The sequence below is a fragment of the Acanthamoeba castellanii genome, assembly GCF_000313135.1.
Source record: "Acanthamoeba castellanii str. Neff unplaced genomic scaffold scf7180000084749, whole genome shotgun sequence".
Classification (NCBI taxonomy): Eukaryota; Discosea; order Longamoebia; family Acanthamoebidae; genus Acanthamoeba; species Acanthamoeba castellanii.
This window is the reverse complement of record NW_004457364.1, coordinates 145,505-166,139: the sequence shown is the minus strand read 5'-3', so window position 1 is coordinate 166,139 and position 20,635 is coordinate 145,505. Positions and strand designations below refer to the sequence as shown.

Here is a 20,635-nt window from a genome sequence, read left to right as displayed (position 1 = left end):
AGTACTCTTTTCCCCACAAGCGCACGCACGCACGCACAACATAACACGCACACGCCAACCTACGTAGGCCGATGCATGCGTGGGTGAGCGACCCGATCAAATCTGCGATCAGCTCGGGCAACCTTGCAATCGTGCAGTTGCTGCAGCGGCACGGGGCGACTCTGCAGGGTCGGCACATGGTCACCGCCCTGTCCCGAGGTGCGCGCACGCAACTTGATGACGTCATCTATCTGTGGGCACCGTCTGATTGGCATTTATGGAATGTGTAATGTTGATATTTTTTTTTTCCTATCATTTATGCAGCTGAGCGTCCATCTATGGAGATGCTGCAGCACCTGGCGCCGGCCCTCGGCCCAGGCGTGTGGCGCGAGTGTCTCACCTCGCCCGCGCTGCAGCGAGGCGACGTCGCCGTGTGCCGCTTCCTCGTCGATCACGGCGTCGACATCAACTTCGCATTCGGCAGTGGTTGCGATCTCGGTCTGTGCACAGCTCTGCACCACGCCGGTACTGTCACACGCACCTCCGCTTGCTTGCGTTTGCTATGTGACATGTGATATGTGATATGTGATGTGTGTACTGTGTGTGTTGTGTGTGTTGTGTTGTGTTGTGTTGTGTGCTGTCTATGAGCTGTAGTGCTGTACAACTACGAGGAGATGGCGCGATGTCTCTTGGAATGTGGCGCACGCGCTGACGTCAAAACCAAGGGCATGCGCATGACGGCCTTGAGCCTCGCGCGTCAGTACGCCAACAAAGCGTCGCGAGTCGTCACCACGCACCGCCCTGGCAAGCGGAAGCGAAAGAGCACCAGCGAGGCCGACAAGAAAAAGAACGAAAACGACAACGAAAACGAAAACGAAGATAAAGAGGACAAAGAGAAGAAGAACGAAGACGACGACGACGAAAAGAATGATGACCACGACGCCAAGACCAAGCCCGCGAAGAAGAAGCAGAAGCAGAAGGAGGCGTCGGCAGAAAAGCGCGAGGAGAAGGAGCTGGAGGCCGAGGTGCGCCGACTGGCCAAGCTCAAGGACGACGCCAAGCTCGACGTGTTCACTCTCCGGCAGATGCTGCGGCGCCGGGGTGTTCTCGCTGGCGACGTGCCCAAGCGCAAGCTGCCGCTCCTCCAGCTCACCGTCGACTGGCTCTCTGCCGGCAACTGATTCATTTACAGAGAACGTTTGGCGCCAAGCACGAAAACGGTTTGGGAGCACACGCACGCCCGCCGTCGTGCACTACTTTTTTGTTTCTCGTTCCCAACAAGTGCGACTTGCTCTTGCTGACGCTCCTTGCCGTCCGCTTGGGTTCAACCGTGGTCACCCTCGCAAGAAACATCACCCGTAGCGGTGGTGGTTCCTCCCCCGCTTGGCGGCTGCGCAGCGTACCGCACCGCGGCTGCCGACTTGGGCGACCTGCTCTACTCGAGATGGCAGCTGCTGCACAGCATCACACAACTTAATAGCAACTTGAGAACAAACAAGTGGAATTGAGAGAGAGTGTGTGTGTGTACATTTGGAAGCTGTAGTCGTCCAGCCTGAAGTTGGGAGCCATGAAAGTCTGCACGGAGATGTTGAGATTTTGTGACGGGGACGTCGAGAGCAACTCCCTCTACCTCTCTCTACCAGTTCGACCCAAGCCCTCACCCTCTCGCTCTTCTCGCCCACCCGGAACTCGCCCTCCCCGCTCTTCTCGCTTGGCATCATCATCTCGCCCCTCCCTCTCGAGAGGAGCTTTGTGGAAAAGCAGAGAATAGAAAAGCTGCAAATAACGAACCCACCCCAAAGCTCTAGCCAGCCCAAGAAGATCTTGACTAAGACTTATCAAGATTGAAGTCGGGTTAGCCACGGTCACCGCATCTACCCCAGCACTGGCTCTTGATGAGTCCTCTACGTCGAAGTAGGTTTGGTCTCGGCGAGCTGGTGGTGTTGGGTGGCTGTCCACTTGCGGAGGGTGGCCACAAGGTCCTCACGCTGCAGCGGCTTGAACAGCACATCGGACATGCCCACTTCGAGACACCGCTGCGCGTACTCCTGTGTCTCGCGAGCACCCAACATCAACAGATCAGCAGACAGACATAAGGTGTTGGTGGTACACTGCACCGCTGCTGCTGATGAGGTGGTGAGCAACACAGTACCTTGGTCGCGGAAGCGGTCAGGGCCACTATGGTGAGCGGCCTGCCGTGCCGCTGCGCCCCCATGCTTCGGAGGCGCCGGGTGGCCTCGAACCCGTCCATGACTTGAGCCGGCCAACAACAAAAACAGAGTCAAGAGTCGGTGAGCCATCCCAGTGGTGGAAAAACAGCCAAAAGTTAGGTACCGGGCATCTGACAGTCCATGAGAACAATGTCGAAGGGGCTCTCGCGGTCTGAGCTCTGCGTCATCAGCTTCAGGCAATCCTCCCCGTTCGACGCCACCTAATGATAGTCGGCGTCGATCAGCACAAGATCATCAAATCGAACTCGAACCTTGTGTGGAGGTTGCGGCGAACCCTTGTTTTGCAGCCGAGTTGCGTGAGCATGCGCAGGCCCACCTTCTGGTTGATGGCGTTGTCTTCCACCAACAGCACATGGAGGTGGTCAAAGCCCGCACTCAGCTGTGCTCCATCAGCCGGCCGGGGCAGTGCACCCGCTGTCACGGTGGCGCCTGCGCTCCTGCGGTCTTCCTGCGGCACAACCGGCAGAGCAAACCGGCACCTGGCGGGAAACAAACATCAACGTAACTCTTCATGAAGTGGCGGCCGCACTGCACAGAACGGAGGAGAGGTGGGTGGGCGTACGTGAACGTGGAGCCATGTCCGAGCTGGCTTTCGCACTCGATCGAGCCGCCCATGGCACGACACAGCCGTCCACTGAGGGCCAGCCCGAGACCCGAGCCGCCGTACTTGCGGCCGATCGACGAGTCCAGCTGCGAGAAAGGCTGCAGTATGATGGTGTGTGTGTCGTGTGTGTGGTGTGTGTCGTGTCATGTGTGTGAGTGTGTGTGTCGTGTGTGAGTGTGTGTGAAAGTTGCCAACTTGGAACACCACACGAGAGTAATTCGTACAGTGAAGAGTTGCTGCAGGTTGTCTGGCGTAATGCCGGTGCCGGTGTCGGTCACGGACGCGATCACCCCCGTCACGGGGTTGTTTTCGTCGTTGCGTAGGCGCACAGACACAGAGCCCTTGCTGGGTGTGAACTTGACGGCGTTGGACAGGATGTGGCCCAGCACCTGCCGGAACCTGTGTGTGCCACGGCGCGCCGGTCAACCTCAATCGAACCACACACACACTTAGCAATCGGGAACACGGCACCGGAGTGGGTCGCCTCGGCGCCACGGGTGGGCCACCTCGTTCTGCAATGTGAGGCTGATGCCCTTCTTGTCTGAATCGATCAACAAACAAACAAACAAACAAACAAACAAACAACAACACGTCAGGCACGACTGGTAGCAGAGTGGTGACATGGGTGAGAAGGCGGGTACCGGCGGTGAGCTGGAGCAGGCGTACGGCCTTTTGGGCCTCGGTGGCCACCGAGAAGGGTATGTTTTCGAGCTGCAGCTTGTTGGACTCGACGCGCTCAAAGTCGAGAATGTCGCTCACGAGCGACAGCAAATGCTCCGCGCAGGCTGCGAAGAACGACACGTGGTCAGCACTGAGTGAGAGAACAGAGAGAAAGAGAGGAAATCTACTTGATATGACGTCGACCGCGTCGTGCACTTTCGAGCAGGGTTCAGTCGTGTCCTGGAGCTCGCGACTCATTGCGACGATGCCGTGCATTGGCGTGCGCAGCTCTGCATTTTGCGACTGTGAGTTGTGGTGGGTGTGTGTGTGTGTGTGACAGTGTGTGTTGTACGGTGGCGTGTGGTGATGGGCTGCGTACCGTGAGACATGTTGGCCAGGAACTCGGACTTGGCCTGCATGGCCCGCCGCAGTTCGCAGTTGATGGCCTCCTTTTCCTTGATCGCGGCGCGCAGGCGATTGGTCGCTTGCACTCGAGCATGGTGATGGCAAGCCGTGAGCGTCGTGAGCAGTATCCACAAGAAACAATCGCAGTACGTTTCCCCTGTTGACACCACGACACACACACACGCGACACACACGACACGACACGACACACAAACGCCAAGTCAGTCACAGTCGTGTTCCGAGTCAAGGTGAATCACAAAGGTGCGGTGTACCGATGATGGTCTCTCGCAACGTGGGTGGTGCATGTCCAGTCGTAGACCAGTCGTAGTGTCGCCGAAGATAGCGAAGGACTGTGGTCTGCACGCAGACGGCGACGAGCGCCACCACGCACGACCTCACGCCGCGGGCGTGGAGGAAGAGAAAGGGGATGGCGAGGAACCACATGTAGACGTCGCGCTCCTGGGGGTCGGTGAGCACGACGCCGCTCATCACCACGTCGAGCAGGCCGCAGTAGGCATAGAGGCCCACACGCAAGTCCACGCCACCCGTGCTGGAAGTTGATGAAGAAGAAGATGAAGAAGATGATGATGTAGAAGTAGATGAAAAGGTGAGCGGGTGGTAGAGGCAGATGAAGAGCAGCGCGGCGGTGGCCATGCTGAGAATGAGCGAAGCTGCGGAGGCGAAGGAGTAGTCTTCGAAGGCGATCTGGAGCAGTGCCAACACGCTCGACCCCGCGCAGTGGATCATGATGAAAAGATGGAGGAAGGCCTTGCGGAAGTCTTCCTCTTCTATCGATTCAGTCGTCTCGTCACTCCCCCCCAGCGGCGCCGTTGAGTGCGCCGGCGGAGGCTTGAGGTCGGGGATGCAGCCGCGCGAACGGCGGCCAAGTAGAGATGTGAGCGCCATGAGGGTGGTGGTGGTGTTGGGAGGGAGCAGTGTCGCACACTGTCGTTGTTGTGTGGTTGTGTGTTGTGTTGGGGAGGTTGGAGTGTTTGAGTGCTACTGTTGTCGAATGCTCTGCGAAGAAGACCAAGCTGGTTGATTGGTGGAGCCGCAATTGTCCGCAATGGTGGATCATCCTGTCGCCGGCGGTCATGCACTTTCTGGCAATCCGGATATGGACGGATGTTGCAGCTCCGCTGTTCTGCAGGCGACGATTGGGCAATCTACAATCGCCTGTTGCAGGGCGGGGCAAACTTTTCCGGCGGACCAATCAGGCATAAACACCAAAGATAAAAGTGGTTGAAGGTTGCGTTGTGCTTGGTGGGGCAAGGCCAGTCTTGGAGAGGCACATGCACATCTGGGTGGTCAGTACAGAACTTTGCTCCTGTCCCACTGTGGCAAGGCTGCACAGCACCAGACCTCTCTCAAAGACACTGGCACCACCCACACAGCACCACCAGGCTGTGTTGTGAGTGCCTCTGAGCATACAGACAGGAGGATGGACAGAGAAGGTGTGTAGGGCAAAAGGAACAAGAAAAAGTGTAGTGGGACTAAATACATGTTTGGTCATACTACACTGCTTGGCCATCAACCCAACCAAAGGACTTGTGCACAGCCTTGACCCAGCCCTTGGCCTTTTCCTGGCGCACGCCGGGCTCCATCCTGGGCTCGAACCCAGTCTCGGCGTGGGCGTGCAGCTCGGTCAGGAACTCGCGCGAGTAGACCCCCACCGCCAGGCCCGCACCCACCGCGGCGCCCAGCGCCGTCGTCTCCACCGTCGGTCCGCGTGCTGTGTGTCGTGTGCGGTGTGTGAGTGTGTCGTGTGAGTGTGTGTCGTGTGTCGTGTGTCGTGTGTCGTGTGTCGTGTGTCGTGTGTCGTGTGCGGTGTGTATGATAACATGCGAGTGGGAGGGAAGGGGTTCGCACTGACTTCGATGCCGAGCAGGTCGGCCTGGATCTGGAGGAAGAGGTCGTTGACGGCCATGCCGCCGCCCACCTTCAGCGACTTGAGCCGCAGGTCGGAGTCCTCCGTCAGCGCCTCCAGCACCTCGCACGTCTGGAACGCCACGCCCTCCAGCACCGCCCGCACAAAGTGGGCACGCTTCGTCGTCGAGCTCATCCCCACTGCCACCCTGATCCGTTGTTAACCAACCACCAGCCATCTTGTTGTGTTGTGTTGTGTTGTGTTGTGTTGTGTTGTGTTGTGTTGTGAGAAGTGAAGAGTACCCGCGAGCGTCACTTCGCCAGTGGGGCGCCAGGAGGCCCGTGAAGGCCGGCACGAAGTACATTCCGCCCGCGTCGTCCACTGACCCAGCCAACGGCTCTGATTTGTGTTCATTCGCCAATTGCGGTTGATTAGTTGCAGTTTAATCGGGGGATGGTGATTGGCCGAGATAAACAGTACCGATTTCCGAGTAGGACGAGATGAGCTGCATGTCCTGCAGGAGCCATCTCACCGCCTCGCCCGCCATCGCGACGGCGCCTTCGAGCGCATAGTGCGGCGCTTCCGCCGGCCCCAATTGATAACTAAATTTCGCCTCTACCGTCAGCACGTGCTGTGTGGCGTGTTGCGTGCTGCGTGTTGCGTGTTGCGTGTGCTGTGGTGCGTGTGCGTGTGCGTGTACGTACCCGACGGTGGTCAAGCCGTGCTTGCTGTGCACGATCTCCTCGCCGGTGTTGACCAGGAGGAAGCAGCCCGTGCCGTACGTGTTCTTGGCCTCGCCCCGCGCGAAGCACATGTGGCCCACCAGCGCCGCCTGCTGATCGCCCAAACACTGTTGCACGCCATCCACGTGTTGAGTGAGTGAGTGAGTGCTACGTCAGATCTAACTTTGGAGGTTAAGGTGGCTATTATAACAATAACAATAACAAAATAGTTCTGGGGCGCGTACGCAAGTGAGGGGCACGCCGGCGAGCGGACCCGAAATGATGTGGCCGTACTCCTCGGCCGAGCTACGAATCCGGGGAAGGATCGACATCGGAATCCCAAACACCCTAGGGGGCGCCACCAAAAGGCGTGTCAGTATGGAATGCGGAATGGCGTGTGGAATGTGGAATGCAGTGAGAGAGGAATGTGGAATGTACTCGCAGGCGGACGAGTCCCACTGGAGGGTCTTGAGGTTCATGAGCATGGTGCGGCTCGCGTTCGTCACATCCGTCACATGCGCTCCGCCATTCGGGCCGCCCGTCAAATTCTGTGTTGTGCGCGTGCGGTCGTGTGTGCGCGTGTGCGGTCGTGCGTGAGCGTGGCTGAGACACCGATTGTCGACACCTGTCGGTGAGCGCGTACCCAGATGAGCCAGGTGTCGACAGTGCCGAAGATGCAGCGGTCGTCCTGGATGGCCTGCTGCACGGCGGGCACGTTCTTGATGAGCCACACGAGCTTGGTGGCCGAGAAGTAGGTCGAGAGCGGCAGCCCGCAGACGGGCCGCAGCGTGTCCTTGCCCGCCGCCTGGAAATTCTCCTGCTGCAGCAGCTCCTCCACAATCGCGTGCGTCCTGCTGTCCAGCCACACTACATGCGCACGCGTGCGATCGTGCGTGTGCGTGCCATTAGAATTGTTGAACACAACACACACACAACACACAACACACAACACACAACACAACACACACAACACACACAACACACACAACACACACAACACACACACAACACACACACACAAACAACGCACGCAGGTGATGGTGGGGGTACCGATGGCGTTGTAGAGGGGGACGCCGGTGATGCGGTCCCACACGAGGGTGGTCTCGCGTTGGTTGGTGATGCCGACGGCCTTTATGTCCGACGCGGCGTAGCCCAGCGCCTCCAGCTTGGCCACGGCGCCCGCGATGCACTCCTCGCTCTGCCGGAGGATGGCCTCGCCCGAGTGCTCCGCCCACCTGTTTTTGTTAATTTTATTTGTTGCAATAAATACAGGGAAATAAGAAACAGTTAATTCATTTAATCGAGAAATAAGAATACACTATTGCTCGCCAGTTAGGGGCAATAAGAACAAATAAATAAATAAATAAATAAATAAACAATAGTTGGCTATGGTGTACCCGGGCTGCGGATAGAGCGGTGGGAGTTCCATCTGGTGCGACACGACGATGTTGGTGCGTGAGTCGAAGACGATGAAGCGGGTGCTGGAGGTGCCCTGGTCGAGCGCACCCACGAACGGCGGCGCAAAGTGTTCGCTGGCGAGCTTGTTCTTCGTCGATGAAGAAGATGAAGATGAAGATGAAGATGAAGATTGCGTTGCCTGAGATTTAGCCAGCCAGAAGGAGGCCAACGAGGCGCCTGCAGCGGCGGTGAGCGCAAGCAACTGCACTTTGGTCGTGGCGTCCATGGTATGTGGGGTGGCCTTCTCGTTGTGGTGCAGGTCAAGGTTTGTTGGTTCGCGTTCGTTGCAGGCAAGTTGGTTTGGTCTGCAGACTTGGTCGATGATCCCAGATAAAAGGTGTTGGCGTTTTTCAATATTGTTTTCCTTTTCTTTGTTTCCTGTTTCTTGAAATGCGCACGCATTCCTTTACCGCTGCTGGCTGTAGTTGTGCAGCTTTACCTGCTCCTGCTCCTGCTCCTGCTCCTACATGTATACACGTAGGGAAAAGAGTCAATCTCGCAAGTTGGTATCAAACACAAGTCAAACAAACCACCAGAACACGAACGACACACCGGTACGCCGGCCACACACGACACACGCACTCACACACACACACACACACACGGGGTTGGTACCTGCCGCGACGCATGGGCGAGGGCGATCTGCTCCGGGGCGAGAAGTTGCGCCTCCTGGGCGGGCTGGGCGAGCGCGAGAAGGACCGCCTCTTGCGACCGCCGCCGTAGCGCGGCGAGGGCGAGCGACCACGCGGGCCACCGCGCGGAGGCGGCGACGGCGAGCGACCACGCATGCCACCGCGCGGCGGGCTGCGCCTGCCGCCGCCAAAGCGACCGCCGGCGGGCGAGTAGGCGCGACCACGCGGGCCACCGCCACCGCCGAAGCGACCGCCGCCGCGAGGGGGCGATCGTCGGCCCCGGAAGCCGCCGACGCCACGAGGCGGCGATCGGCCGTGGTAGGGTCCGGGGCCTCGCGACCACGGGCCGGGCGAACGTCGCCTGGGCGGCAGGATGGCCTGCACCTTCACCACGTTGCCATCAATTTGGCCCTGAAGCCCGACACACACACACACACAACACACACAACACACACCACACACGTGAGAAGACCAATCAGAAGATTGTGCTGAGGTCGTCGATGCTGGTGGTAAGAATGGCGTACGCCGTCCATGCGCTTGAGGGCCTCGACCGAGTCGGCGTACTTGTCATACTCTACATAGGCGAAGCCCTTGGGCTGGTCGATGCGACGGTCCCAGCCGAGCTCGACCCTCAGCAGCTTGCCCCACTGGCCGAAGATCTCCCGCAGGTGCTCCTCGTTCACGTTGCGCGTCAGATTGCCCACGTGCAGCTTCTTTGGCTGCGGCGAGGGACTCCTCCGCCTGCGCACACGCATACGCAGCGGTGAGTGCATGTGCGGCGTGTGCGGCGTGTGCGGCGAGTAGTACCTGGGCGAGCGAGCGGGGCTGCGGCGTGGGCTGCGGCTGCGGCCGCGACGAGGGCTCCTGGAGCGCGAGCGCGAGCTGCTGGGCGATCGCGACCGGCTGCTGCTGCTCCTGGAGCTCGACCTCGACGACCGGGAGCCAGAGCGCGACCTGGACCTAGAGGCGGAACGAGAAGATGAGTGAGAGCGCGAAGGGGACCTCGATCGCGGCCTGCTGGACCTCGACTTGGAGGATTTGCGCGCAGCCGGCGAGCGGCTGGATCTGGCCTCCTTAGCGTCGGCACGGGCAGGCGACCTGCCAATGCGATTGTGGTAAGTAGAGTAGAAGAGAAAACGATGCAATTTTGTACATTAGGGGGCGATTCGAATCACAAAAGGAATCAGTCAATTAGATTGAGTGGAAGAGAGCAGGAACTACAGCACGTACGACATGCTTCTAGATCAGATGAGTAGAGGTAATTGGTAGAATCGAATAAGTGGAGTAGCAAGAGGAAAAGCACCAAAGAAAAGTCTGGAAATTTGTTTGCTGACCGTGCACGATTTGCGCAGGCTTACAATAAAACAAGAATAAATTCTTACACATTCGATTTTGGCTTCAATTGTCGAAATCATCACCGCACCTACACTCTGCACCATGTCTGACGACGATTTCTTGGGCGACCTGGGCACGAGCAAGGTGCGCCCCGGCGAATTGAGTGCCCTGGCTCAATCCGACATGATCACCACTCACACCCACCAGGTACCTCCTCCATTTTCCATTCACTAGTTTCCAACCCCTTCCTTCAATTGGAAACATGCATCGATCATGATTTGATGTAAAAAAAAAAAAAAAAAATGCCTCTTCTCTCTTCACTCCGATTATTCAATGATAATGATTGTTTTATTTTTCTAATTTGTCTCAAACATAAAAATACAAATACAAATCAGGCCGGCCGCACGATCGTGTCCAAGGGCTTCGACACCAAGTTCAAGTGCATCATCGACTCGCTACGCCGACGCGAGCTGGCCGGCTCCTACCGCGTGGCCATCGCCACGGCCGAGGTCATGAAGGTCGTCGTCTCCTCCTCGCGCTGGACCTCCGCCCAGACCGTCATCGAGCGTGTCAAGGAGATCGGCAAGCTCCTCATCAGCGCCGCTCCCCTCGGTACCCCCGCGTGTGTCGTGTCGTGCGTGTCGTCGTGTGTCGTGTCGTGTTGTGCGCGCGTGCGGTGAGCTTACCCGTGCGTGCGCACACGCGCAACACAGAGCTGACCATCGGGAACGTGGTGCGGCGAGTGCTGTCGATCATCCGCGAGGAGTACCTGGCGTGCCAGTACCAGGAGAACCAGGAGGAGGGCAGCGAGGAGATCGCGCGCGTGCTGGACCCGCACTCGTCGCCCGCCCTCTACAAGATGCTCGGGCACGACCGGGACGAGGTCTACACCGAGCCCTACGACATCAAGGCCGTCGTGCAGACCTCCGTGGGCGAGCTCATCGACGAGATCAACAACCTCTACCGCAACATCTCCGATCAGGTCGGCCGCACACACTGCACACGCACACGCACACGCACACGACCGCACACACTCATTTCTATGTATGTTGCGTTGCGTGGGCCAGGCCATTCAACACATCCACAGCAATGAGGTGATCATGACGTTCGGCCTCTCGAAGACCGTGGCCGAGTTCCTCATCGCCGCCGCCCGCAAGCGCAAGTTCGACGTCATCGTCGCCCAGTCCGCGCCCTCGTACACCGGTACCTACCTCTCCATCGCACGTGCGGTGTGTGTGCTGTGTGCGACGCAGTGAGTGTGTGCGGTGTGCGGCGCGTGTCGTTCACGCGTGTGCTAAACAAAACAAAACAAAACAAATGAAAAAGGTAATGAGACGGCGGCCTCGCTGTCGCGTGCGGGCATCGAGACGACGATCATCCCCGACTCGGCGATCTTTGCGATGATGGCGCGCACCAACAAGGTCATCCTCGGCACCCACGCCGTGCTCGCCAACGGCGGCCTCATCGCCTTCACCGGTTCCCACGCCGTCGCCCTCGCCGCCAAGCACCACGCCGTACCCTACACCCCACGCGTGTCGTGTCGCGTGTCGTGTTGCGTGTCGTGCTCACATAAGGTGGTGATGGGGTCATAGGTGCCGGTGGTGGTGTGCATGGGTCTCTACAAGCTGTGTCCGCTCTACCCGACGGCCGAGCAGGACTCGTTCAACTGCTACAACCCGCCCGGGTCGATCATGCCCTTCGAGGAGACGACCGACATCGACCAGCTGCACGTCGAGAGCCCCGCCTACGACTACGTCCCGCCCGAGCTCGTCTCCCTCTTCGTCACCAACGTGTACACGCTCCCTACCCCACCCACAACACAACAATAACAAATAACAAATAACAAATAACAAATAAATAACAAATAACAAATAACAAGTGATAATTAATAACTGACTATATTTTTGTTTTGTGCAGTGGTGGGCACAGCCCGTCGTACATTTATCGGTTGTTGGCCGAGTACTACCACCCGGCGGACTACGTGCTCTAGATTCATCTTCATCGCCTTCCTCATCGCCTTCCTTCCCATCGTCTTCTTCATCAGCAAACTGGAGTGATTAAATGCCTCTCTTGCGAATTTATCCCCATAATACAACAATACAACTTCACCCAGTACTCTACTCGTGTGCGGTGTGTGCGGTGCGTGCGGTGCGCGTGTGCGGTCACCACCGAGTCTTCTTCGCCGCTTGTGCAGTCGGGGCGCGTGGGTCCAGGAAAGTGACGGTGTGCTGCAGAGTGGACAGGTCCTTGCGGCCCCACATGACCGACTTGGTCAGGAGCGCCGCACGGCCGCGCGGGAGCGACATCATGTCCACCACCTGGTCCTCCAAATGGGGTCGGCCCTGGCCCTCCTCCCTGAGCGGCAGGCGGCTGTGCAGGCTCCACCGGCCCAGCGAGAACACCGCCACCTCGTACTTTGCCAGCTGCAGAGGGCCCATTGAACAAGAAGCGACAATCACCATCATCACCACCATCGTCACCATCGTCATTGCCATCATCAGCACCGCCATCATCGCCATCGTTGGCATCATGGATGGGGAGGGGAGTACGGACCCTGCGGCAATTCCACGAGGAGGTGTCGATCGCCTCCGGCACGACGTACGAGAGCAGCACTCGGTGACTGCAATCAATAATGATTTTGAGCACACGACATGACGGGTGCGCGTTAAAACACGGTTGTTAGCTCACCCAATGCGTGGTGGTGGTGTGGGGGGGGGGTAACCTGTCGCAGCAGAGGCCGCTAATGTAAGACACCACCTCCGGGTTGGGATGGGTCAGCGGCCGGCCGTGAAGCAGCTCCAGCTCTTCTTGCCACTGTGTGCGGTGGTCATTGTCGCGTCGGCACTCCCGACGCACACACACACCGCACACACCGCACACACCGCGCACACCGCACACATCTCACACATCGCACACACGCAACAGCACACCCACCTTGGCGGGCAACTGCCAACACAGGATCTCGTTGCCGGCCAGGGTGACCAGAAGAGCGGCCGAGCTTTGCCTGCAGACCACCTGCGTGTGGAGGAACCATTCCGAAGAAGCCAACTTGTCCACGAACTGCGGCGCCGTTCCCTCGCACAGGCTCGCCTTCCAGATCACTGCCTTTCCATTCATGAATACCGCGCGTGTCGTGTCGCTCGTCGCGCGTGTCGTGTCGTGTCGTTTGTGGTGTGTAGCGTGTGCCGTGTGTGTCGTTGTGTGTGTCGTGTGTCGTGCGTACCGCGGATGGTGCCGGAAAGAGCGCAGATGATGTGGTCGGGCGTGAAGAAGGCGGTGGTGCGCCTGGGCCGCATGAAGTGGGAGGCCGACTCGCCGCCGAGCATGCCACGGCCGGCCATCATCGGATGATTCAAAGGCGTCGCCGCCGCCGACGGCGCGGGCAGCTTGAACGCGGGACCCAGCCCGACCCCGTCTGCCAGGCGATACACCTGCCAACTCGCCGAAAACACCACCAACACCCCTGTGCCGTGTGCCATGTGTGTGTTTCTCGTGAGTACCCCCGTGTGCGGCGTGTGTCGTGTGCGGTGCGTGTCGTGTCGTGTACCGCCATCGACGTGGTGGGACGAAGGATCGAGGGCGAGGCTGGGCGGGGCCGAGTACTTGTTGCCCATGACCTTGGTCCACTTGGGCGGCGCGTCCCACCCGCGGCTCCGGTCATAGACCGCCAGCATCCCCTTGCTGCTCCACCCATTTGCGTGCCGTGCGTGTCGTGTGCGTGTCGTGCGTGTCGTGTCGTGTGTGTCGTGTGTGTCGTGTGTCGTGTGATGTGTGTGACGAGTGGCGTGTGCGGTGTGTGGTCAGGTGGGGCGGCCTGAGCGAATCAGAAAAGAGGTGAAGGGAGCCGCACGGGTGATTGGACCAGAGTGCCAGGTGAAGGGAGTCGCAGCACATGGCAGCCACTCCGTCCATCGTCTAATGCGACTTTGTTAATGTGTAACTCGCATCGTGTGTGTCGTGTGTGTCGTGTGTTGTGTGTGTGTGTGTGTCGTGTGTGTGTGTCGTGTAGCGTGTGTGCCGTGTATGCAACAACCTTGAGCAGGGCAAGCGAGGCCAGGTCGTAGACGTTCAGCTTGTCCTGTGCGGTGAGGCACAGTATGGCGCCCTCGCTGTACACCACGTCCCTGATCCCCTCAGCCACCGGGATCTGCCGCAACTGCTCCTGACGCGTGCTGTAGAACGCACACGCACCACCGCACACGCACACGCACCACCGCGCACGCACCAACGCACGCGTGAGGTCAAGTTGTGAGAGGGGGGCTGAGACAAGGGAGAGACGCACGGGGGTGTGTCGGAGTGGGGAACGAGGACGATGTGATGGTCTGAGGCCAGCACCAGCTCCTCCTGTCGTGTGTCGTGTCGTGTGCATGTGCGTGAGTGTTAACGAATTGCTAATCGTCAGACCATCATCTGTAGAGGGGGTGACAGACCAGGGTGTCTGCGAGCAGACGGTGTTCCTTTTTTGACGGCCCCAAGCCCACACTGTAGTGACGCTCTGCGAGAACACACACACCCCCACACACCACGAGGGATGTGAACGGTACACCACCGCACGACACGCACGACACGCACGACACGCACGCACGAACGGTCGATTGTGGTAACAAGGGGGAGAGAAGGTGGTACGCAAGAAACTGGAGCGCTTGATCTCAAAGTACTCGCGCCACCACACGACCTCGTTGCCTTGCGTAGCGGGACCCGCACTGCTGGACCCATCCAGATCCTCACACGCCTTCCTGTGTATCGTGCACGTCGTGCGCTGCGTGTGTGTCGTGCGGCGGTGGTGTGCGACGTGTGAGTATGTGCCACCAAAAGCTTGATGGGAGTGGGGGACTGACCTCCAGAAGGAGTTGTCGAGGGCGAGTCCGCGCAGTCGCTGGTTTGTGGCGCCGCAGGCCAGCAGGTCGCGCGGACCGAGCCACGCGAGCAGGCCCAGCAGAATCTCGTCGGGCAGCTCTACATCCCCCAATGCGCGTCAGACTTTCCAACCTTTGGTGTTCGAAACGTTATTTTGTTGTTGGCACGGGGAGGGACATGTCACCGGTCAGCTGGTCCTCCACTGATGCACGTCGAAGCGAAGACCCCATGCCTGTTGTTCAATCTATATATCCAGAAAAGGGGTGTTGTCTGGAAGAAGTGGTGAAAGAAAAATAAAGAAAAATAAAGAAAATATAATTCATTTATTTTTGCCTGCGGCCCCTCCAGCACCTCAAGCAGGCCTCAATAGCTCTCGTGACCAGGGCACAAGGCCTTGCAGCAGATGGGGTGAACACTCACCTTCATGTGGTGTCTTGAATGCACCACCGCCGGTGGAGGCTGTGGTTGCTGGCCAGTGGTGGTGCGGGCACACATGAGGCGCGAGCGGATGTGTAGCGCGTGTGGGCTGGTGACCAGCGGCTGGGCGGTTGCTTCTGGGTGGGTGGTGGGCCACCAACACCACTCACTGGGACTGGCTGAGGTCCTCAGTGCCCGTGGCCTCCATGGAGACCTGGCCGAGGTCGGTGTCGTCCAGGGCCGGCGAGGAGCCCGAGGCCGAGGCCGCGGCGATGGCGACAGGGACCGTGGCGGCCACCTGCGCGTAGAAGCGGCGAAAGGCGCGGGAGAAGTGCGCGATCTCCTCGCCGCCCTGCGCCAGCGCCTCCATGTTGGCGTTGAGGGCACTCATGTTCTTCACCAGCTGCTGCACTCCCTGCATTATATTATATTATAATATAAATTGATCATCTGTTCCATTTAAATTAAAAAGTAAAACAGCGATGTAGCGGCACCTTGGTGATTTCCTCGATCAAGAAACGCCTTTCGATTTCAAAGGGGCGCTCCTCTTCCGCTTGCTGAAGATCGCCGAGTGCTGGCCACGCCATTTCATCTCGCTCGCCCCCATCCTCTCCGTCTTCCATCTTCACGTTTTATTTCAAGGTTCGAACGGAAGAAAACCAAAAAAGAAATAATTTCTTTTCTTCAGTAGACGCCTCGGGCACGGTCCTGGCCGAAGTGGGCGTGGATCTCCTTGGCGATGAGGGCCAGGAGGCCGAAGATGATGAGCAGCGACAGCACCAGGCTCAAGATGCCCGCCGTACGGTTGCCCCCCTTGGGCACGTGCGGACTATTACCCAACCAATGTCAGTCAGCCACCGCACTCACCACACATGACACACGCGGCACGACACGACACACGCAACACGACATGATCACAACATGAAAGGTGGAAAGCGAGTGGTGTGGTACTTGTAGTAGTCGTAGAAGGAGTAGCCGAGGCCGAGATCGAGGGTCTGCATGGTCTTCTCGTTCTCCTGCAGCACGAACAGCGGCAGCGGCACAAAGTGGAAGCTAGGCGCCACCGCCTGCGTCGACGGCTACAGTTGCGTGCCGGATAATCATCACCACCACGAGCTGTCAGCTTACATGTACGTGCGTGCGGTGTGTGCGTGTGCGGTGCGTGCGGTGCGTGCGGCGTGTGTTGTGTGTACGTACCATGTTGATGTACTTGAGGAGGTTGGCCACGGCGGCGCCGCGGTCGCCCATCCCGCCCATGTTGCGGTAGACCAGCGCATAGGAGAACGTAACCAGCGGGTACGTCGAGTGTCCTGCCCGCACGATCACCCTCAGCACACGACACGCACACGACACACGACACACACGACGCGCGCGGCACACACGGCCAAGACTCGCACACGGCGTCAGTGGCAGAGACGCACCGCCTTCGTTGACGAGGGAGAAGCTCTCCCAGCTGTCGCCAGCGCCGGGCAGACCGAATCCGCCGAAGTCCGGGGAGTGGTCCATGCAGGCGGCCAACACCGACTCCTGCGTGGGGTGCGTCCAATAGCCCGCGCTGTTCTTCACCATCGCCGCCTGCAGCCTGCGTTCACCCGACGACGACGACATCAGTCAACCATTTGGGCAAAAGCCCGCACGCACCACGGCACACGGCACACGGCACACGGCACACGGCACACGAGGGAAAGAGAGGCGGGTACCCGGATTCGGTGGCAACGCCCCAGCGGGCGTAGCCGATGGTGCCGACGGTGGCCTTGACGGCGGTGGCCATGCCCGAGCTGTAGAGGGCGGACGTCACGCCCGTCGGCCAGGGCAACCGCTGCGACGAACCTGTCACCGACCCCGGCAACGTTCAGTGCGTGTGCGGTTTGTGCGTGTGCGGTTTGTGCGTGTGCGTGCGTACCGTAGGGCCAGTAGGAGGAGCCGGTGGCCAGGTACTGGGAGAGCACGAACGTGGAGCCCGACCCGTCCGTCCGCACCACGGGCTGTGTACACCCCCCCCCGGTCAGAGGAATCGAAAGAATGCGGGGGAAAAAGAGCGAAGCGAGCGTGGTGGAGGGGTACGAAGATTGGGCCGGCGTAGGTGAGGTGCGTGTTGGACTGGAGAATGGCCGGGTCGTTCCAGTTCACGATCTGGCGCGTGAAGATTCGGGCCACCACGTCCGCCGTCAGATTGAGCGGACCGCTGAACGTCGTTACATCATGTGTGCGTGTCGTGTCGTGTCGTGTCGTGTCGTGTCGTGTACCGTTAAAATTGATAGGAAAAGGTAAATAAATAAAGAAGAAATAAATAAAGAAAACGGGGGGTTGGTGCCTGATCTGGTCGGTGGGCAGGTTGTAGACGAACTCGAGCGCGGTGAGGGTGATCGGGAGGTGGAGGATGGGCGACTTGAGGGCGGCCACCTCGAGGTCGCTCAGCGGCGCGTCCGAAATGGCGAAGTCGATCGGGTGCTCGGCCAGCAGCAACTTGTCACCAATGTCCGACCCTGTGTGCGTGCGGTGGTGCACGTGTGCCGTGTGAGTGCGTGTCATGTGAATCACACGGTTGGTTTGCTGTTCTTTGTACCAGTGCCGTTGTAGACGACTGTGACCCGGTTGTTGGTGATCGTCTGGAAGGAGCTGATCCACGACGGGTTCGTTGCCGTGCCTGGGATACGACACGACAACACGACACGACACGCAACACACACGACGAGGTTTAGCGTTCACACCGCACACGCGCCAGTGTGCGTTCCGGGTGCGTACCGGTGGCGAGAATGGTCTGGGGGAGGGTGGCGCCCGCGCCATGGATGGTGACATCGGTCGCCGCGTTGACCAGCGCCACCATCACGAGCACCACCATCGCCAGAAGCGTTTGGTTCCTCGAACACACGCACGTTCGACGTAGCCGTGCCATCCGTCTACATAAACCGCAAAATAAAAGTCCATTTATTTAATTGATAAATGAATAACGTGTGAATTTGTTTTGCTTGGGGGGGATATATTATATATCAAGCCAAAATCAATGCGCGAATTTAATCTAATCTTCGCCGTGAATGAATTGATTGATTTAATCGAGCCACCTCGAAACCATGGAGGGGTAGATGGAACGAATTAATGAGCCATTCTTGAAGAAAAGAAAGAGGCAGGCACCTGTGAAGTGGAATTGAACTCGCGCGAATGAGGTTTTGTGTGATTGTTGTGATGACCACGCGGAACAGGGTTGCGAGCGTTTTGTGGAAAGCTCTGTCGACTTGTGTCACGTGTGTCATCTCGTCCGCTCACCCACTGATCGCACACACTGATCACACACACCAATTGCTTGTTCCAGCTGAGCCCGGTGTGGCCGTGGTGATTAGTAGTAGTAGCGATAGGAGGCCTAAACGAGACGCGTTGCATGATCGTCAATTAGTTGACCTTCTGCGAGCCGTCTTCATCTGTGAATACGAGGTAAATTCTTTTGGAAAGGGCCGGCCCCACGCGCCGATCCTTGCTCGTTGTCGCCGACCCGACCTTGATGTCCTGCAACAGCAACTCCTGTTGTGCCGTAGGTGTTGCCGGTGTTGCGTTGCGTTGCGTTGCGTTGCGTGTTTGGGGGAGGGGGAGGGGGTAATGATGAGATTCAGAGATGATGAAATACGCGTGTCCAGCACGTCGACAGTACCTTGTCTTGCTCTTTGAGGCTGTCGTTCTGGTAAGCCGACATGAGCGAGCGGAATGTGGGGTATTTATCGGCGATCGCCATGGCTACGCCCACCGACACCTGCCGCACACGACACACACGCACACACGCATGCACGCACGCACGCACACAACACCAGTGCGATATGTCAGTCGCGCCAGATGATCACGGGACGAGCGGTGGTCATTACTTTGTTGATCTGCTGAAGCTGCCTGATCCAGGTCTCCTGCGGCGTGCTGGTGCGCGCCGATCGCTTGCCCGTCGCCTCTGCGCAAAACGTAGCGAACGAACTCTCCTGCCTGCACACTCGAAGAAATAAAAAATGATAATAAATAAACGAAAGTGCAAAAAAGAGAATGTAAATTTATAAATAAAACAAGGAGTGGTGGTGGTAGGCAAGCCGCACCGATAGGGCGCGTTGGCGATGGCCGAGGTCAAGCGATACATGTAGCCGGCCGACTCCGGCGGTCCGTCCGTCCTCCGTACATGACACTTGGCTGCGTTGATCGCGCCGTGTGCGCGTGCGTGTGCGGTGGTGCGTGCGTGCGTGCGTTAGGATGTGTGCGACTCGCACCAAGATCGACAGAAAGCGCCGGACGTGCACGTGCCTTCGATCTGAAGCCAGACGACGGCCTCGTCCACCAACGACGGGGTCACTCGCCGCCCGGCCCCGTCGCCGGTTTTGCCGTTGTTTGTTCTGCCTCCTCTGCACCTCGTAGTCTCCTCGTCGCTGCCATCGCTGTAGCTCTCCGATGACGTGTCCCCGTCGTTCTCATTCTCCCGTGACGCTCCATCTGCATCGCATCAAGAGTTATACTCGTGCGTGTTCGTGTGCGGTGGTGCGTGTGCGGTGGTGCGTGTGCGTGTGCGGTGGTGCGTGTACGGTTACCTTTACGCGCGCGGTTAGTGCGTCGGGTCTCCTGGGCAAGGAAGCTGTGGAGGCCCTCGATGACGATGGTGAGGACCTTGTCGCCGTGTACGGCCCGGATCTTGCGCACCTCGTCCCGCAGGCCCCGATCGCGCACCAGCCGCCCAAACTCGGCCCCCGAGTACCGCACCAGCACCTGGCCCACCTCCCGCCGCCTCCGCGCGCGCCGCGTGTAGTCCTGCTCTTGGTCGTCGTCATCGCCATCGTCGTCGCCGTCGTCGTCGTCATCGACGCCGAAGGACGTGCGCCATTCGATCGAGTTGCGGATGGGCAGCGCACGCACCTCGTACTGCACTGGCCTGCCCATCGCACACCAAACACAACACATTCATCAAATTCATGAGTCGTGTGCTATGACACACGCACGACACAACACGCAGCACACCGCGCGAGAGACGCATGGTGGGAGGAGTACGGCTTGTCTTTGTCGGGCCGTTGGCACACGGAGGTGTACTCGGTGCCGCCCTTCTCGTTGACGAGGTGGTCGTCAATGAGCACCAGCAGGTCCTCCTCCGGCGCCGTCTTCTTGGTCCGCTTCTTCTTCTCCTCCTTCCCTTTCTTCTGTTCAACGTTGTTGCTGTTGGCCTTTGTCTTTGCCGCTTTGGATGTCTTTTCCTTTCCCTTCTTGTTGCTCCTTCGCTCATCCGTCTCCTCTGCAGCTTCGCCTTCTTCTTCACCCAACAGACGCTTGCGTTTTGTTGAGGATGATGTAAAATCGCGATGGTTCTCAATCGCGTTGTTGGCAGAGGTCGAAATGGAGGTGGGAGAAGAAGAAGAAGAAGTGGTGCGGCTGGACAAGTGGTGCGGACCACTGATGCCCTCGATGGATGCGAGCAGGAAGCTATCATCCTCTTCCACTTCGTGCATGATACTCCTTTT

At 58.7% G+C, this 20,635-nt stretch overlaps 7 protein-coding genes and 1 pseudogene across 7 annotated transcripts; 2 read left to right on the top strand and 6 right to left on the bottom strand.

Moving 5' to 3' along the window:
- Window positions 1-71: 71 nt before the first annotated feature.
- On the top strand, window positions 72-1,160 carry ACA1_192720 (ankyrin repeat-containing protein; the record flags this gene model as incomplete). Its single annotated transcript, XM_004336464.1, has 3 exons — window positions 72-198; window positions 304-504; window positions 634-1,160. The coding sequence occupies 3 exons, from the start codon at window positions 72-74 to the stop codon at window positions 1,158-1,160; spliced, it is 855 nt and encodes a 284-aa protein (XP_004336512.1).
- Window positions 1,161-1,883: 723 nt separating this feature from the next.
- On the bottom strand, window positions 1,884-4,785 carry ACA1_192710 (ATPase/histidine kinase/DNA gyrase B/HSP90 domain containing protein; the record flags this gene model as incomplete). The annotated part of the gene is made up of 11 exons (XM_004336463.1): window positions 1,884-2,027; window positions 2,132-2,232; window positions 2,314-2,410; window positions 2,485-2,689; window positions 2,773-2,900; window positions 3,039-3,213; window positions 3,286-3,355; window positions 3,456-3,599; window positions 3,663-3,764; window positions 3,854-4,036; window positions 4,152-4,785. The coding sequence occupies 11 exons, from the start codon at window positions 4,783-4,785 to the stop codon at window positions 1,884-1,886; spliced, it is 1,983 nt and encodes a 660-aa protein (XP_004336511.1).
- A 608-nt stretch (window positions 4,786-5,393) lies between these two features.
- On the bottom strand, window positions 5,394-8,152 carry ACA1_192700 (glycerol kinase; the record flags this gene model as incomplete). Its single annotated transcript, XM_004336462.1, has 10 exons — window positions 5,394-5,611; window positions 5,749-5,954; window positions 6,049-6,127; window positions 6,227-6,348; window positions 6,451-6,596; window positions 6,714-6,816; window positions 6,907-7,016; window positions 7,112-7,335; window positions 7,519-7,703; window positions 7,866-8,152. 10 exons carry the CDS (start codon window positions 8,150-8,152, stop codon window positions 5,394-5,396), a joined length of 1,680 nt encoding a protein of 559 aa, XP_004336510.1.
- Window positions 8,153-8,332: 180 nt separating this feature from the next.
- ACA1_192690 (RNA recognition motif domain containing protein) lies at window positions 8,333-9,997 on the bottom strand (the record flags this gene model as incomplete). The annotated part of the gene is made up of 6 exons (XM_004336460.1): window positions 8,333-8,389; window positions 8,529-8,969; window positions 9,083-9,277; window positions 9,366-9,518; window positions 9,561-9,631; window positions 9,982-9,997. 6 exons carry the CDS (start codon window positions 9,995-9,997, stop codon window positions 8,333-8,335), a joined length of 933 nt encoding a protein of 310 aa, XP_004336508.1.
- Window positions 9,996-11,883, top strand: ACA1_192680 (translation initiation factor eif2b subunit beta, putative; the record flags this gene model as incomplete). Its single annotated transcript, XM_004336461.1, has 7 exons — window positions 9,996-10,100; window positions 10,313-10,505; window positions 10,607-10,875; window positions 11,015-11,096; window positions 11,220-11,407; window positions 11,486-11,685; window positions 11,811-11,883. 7 exons carry the CDS (start codon window positions 9,996-9,998, stop codon window positions 11,881-11,883), a joined length of 1,110 nt encoding a protein of 369 aa, XP_004336509.1.
- A 172-nt stretch (window positions 11,884-12,055) lies between these two features.
- On the bottom strand, window positions 12,056-14,980 carry ACA1_192670 (Fbox domain containing protein; the record flags this gene model as incomplete). Its single annotated transcript, XM_004336459.1, has 13 exons — window positions 12,056-12,316; window positions 12,447-12,513; window positions 12,616-12,707; window positions 12,828-12,897; window positions 12,925-12,994; window positions 13,117-13,356; window positions 13,441-13,570; window positions 13,927-14,065; window positions 14,176-14,237; window positions 14,324-14,388; window positions 14,520-14,629; window positions 14,732-14,849; window positions 14,935-14,980. The coding sequence occupies 13 exons, from the start codon at window positions 14,978-14,980 to the stop codon at window positions 12,056-12,058; spliced, it is 1,470 nt and encodes a 489-aa protein (XP_004336507.1).
- A 353-nt stretch (window positions 14,981-15,333) lies between these two features.
- ACA1_192660 (periplasmic phosphate binding protein, putative) lies at window positions 15,334-18,009 on the bottom strand (the record flags this gene model as incomplete). Its single annotated transcript, XM_004336458.1, has 12 exons — window positions 15,334-15,582; window positions 15,662-15,790; window positions 15,861-15,996; window positions 16,119-16,234; window positions 16,365-16,477; window positions 16,589-16,749; window positions 16,868-16,997; window positions 17,071-17,152; window positions 17,232-17,300; window positions 17,469-17,653; window positions 17,734-17,814; window positions 17,913-18,009. 12 exons carry the CDS (start codon window positions 18,007-18,009, stop codon window positions 15,334-15,336), a joined length of 1,548 nt encoding a protein of 515 aa, XP_004336506.1.
- A 545-nt stretch (window positions 18,010-18,554) lies between these two features.
- On the bottom strand, window positions 18,555-20,623 carry ACA1_192650 (annotated as a pseudogene).
- Window positions 20,624-20,635: the final 12 nt, after the last annotated feature.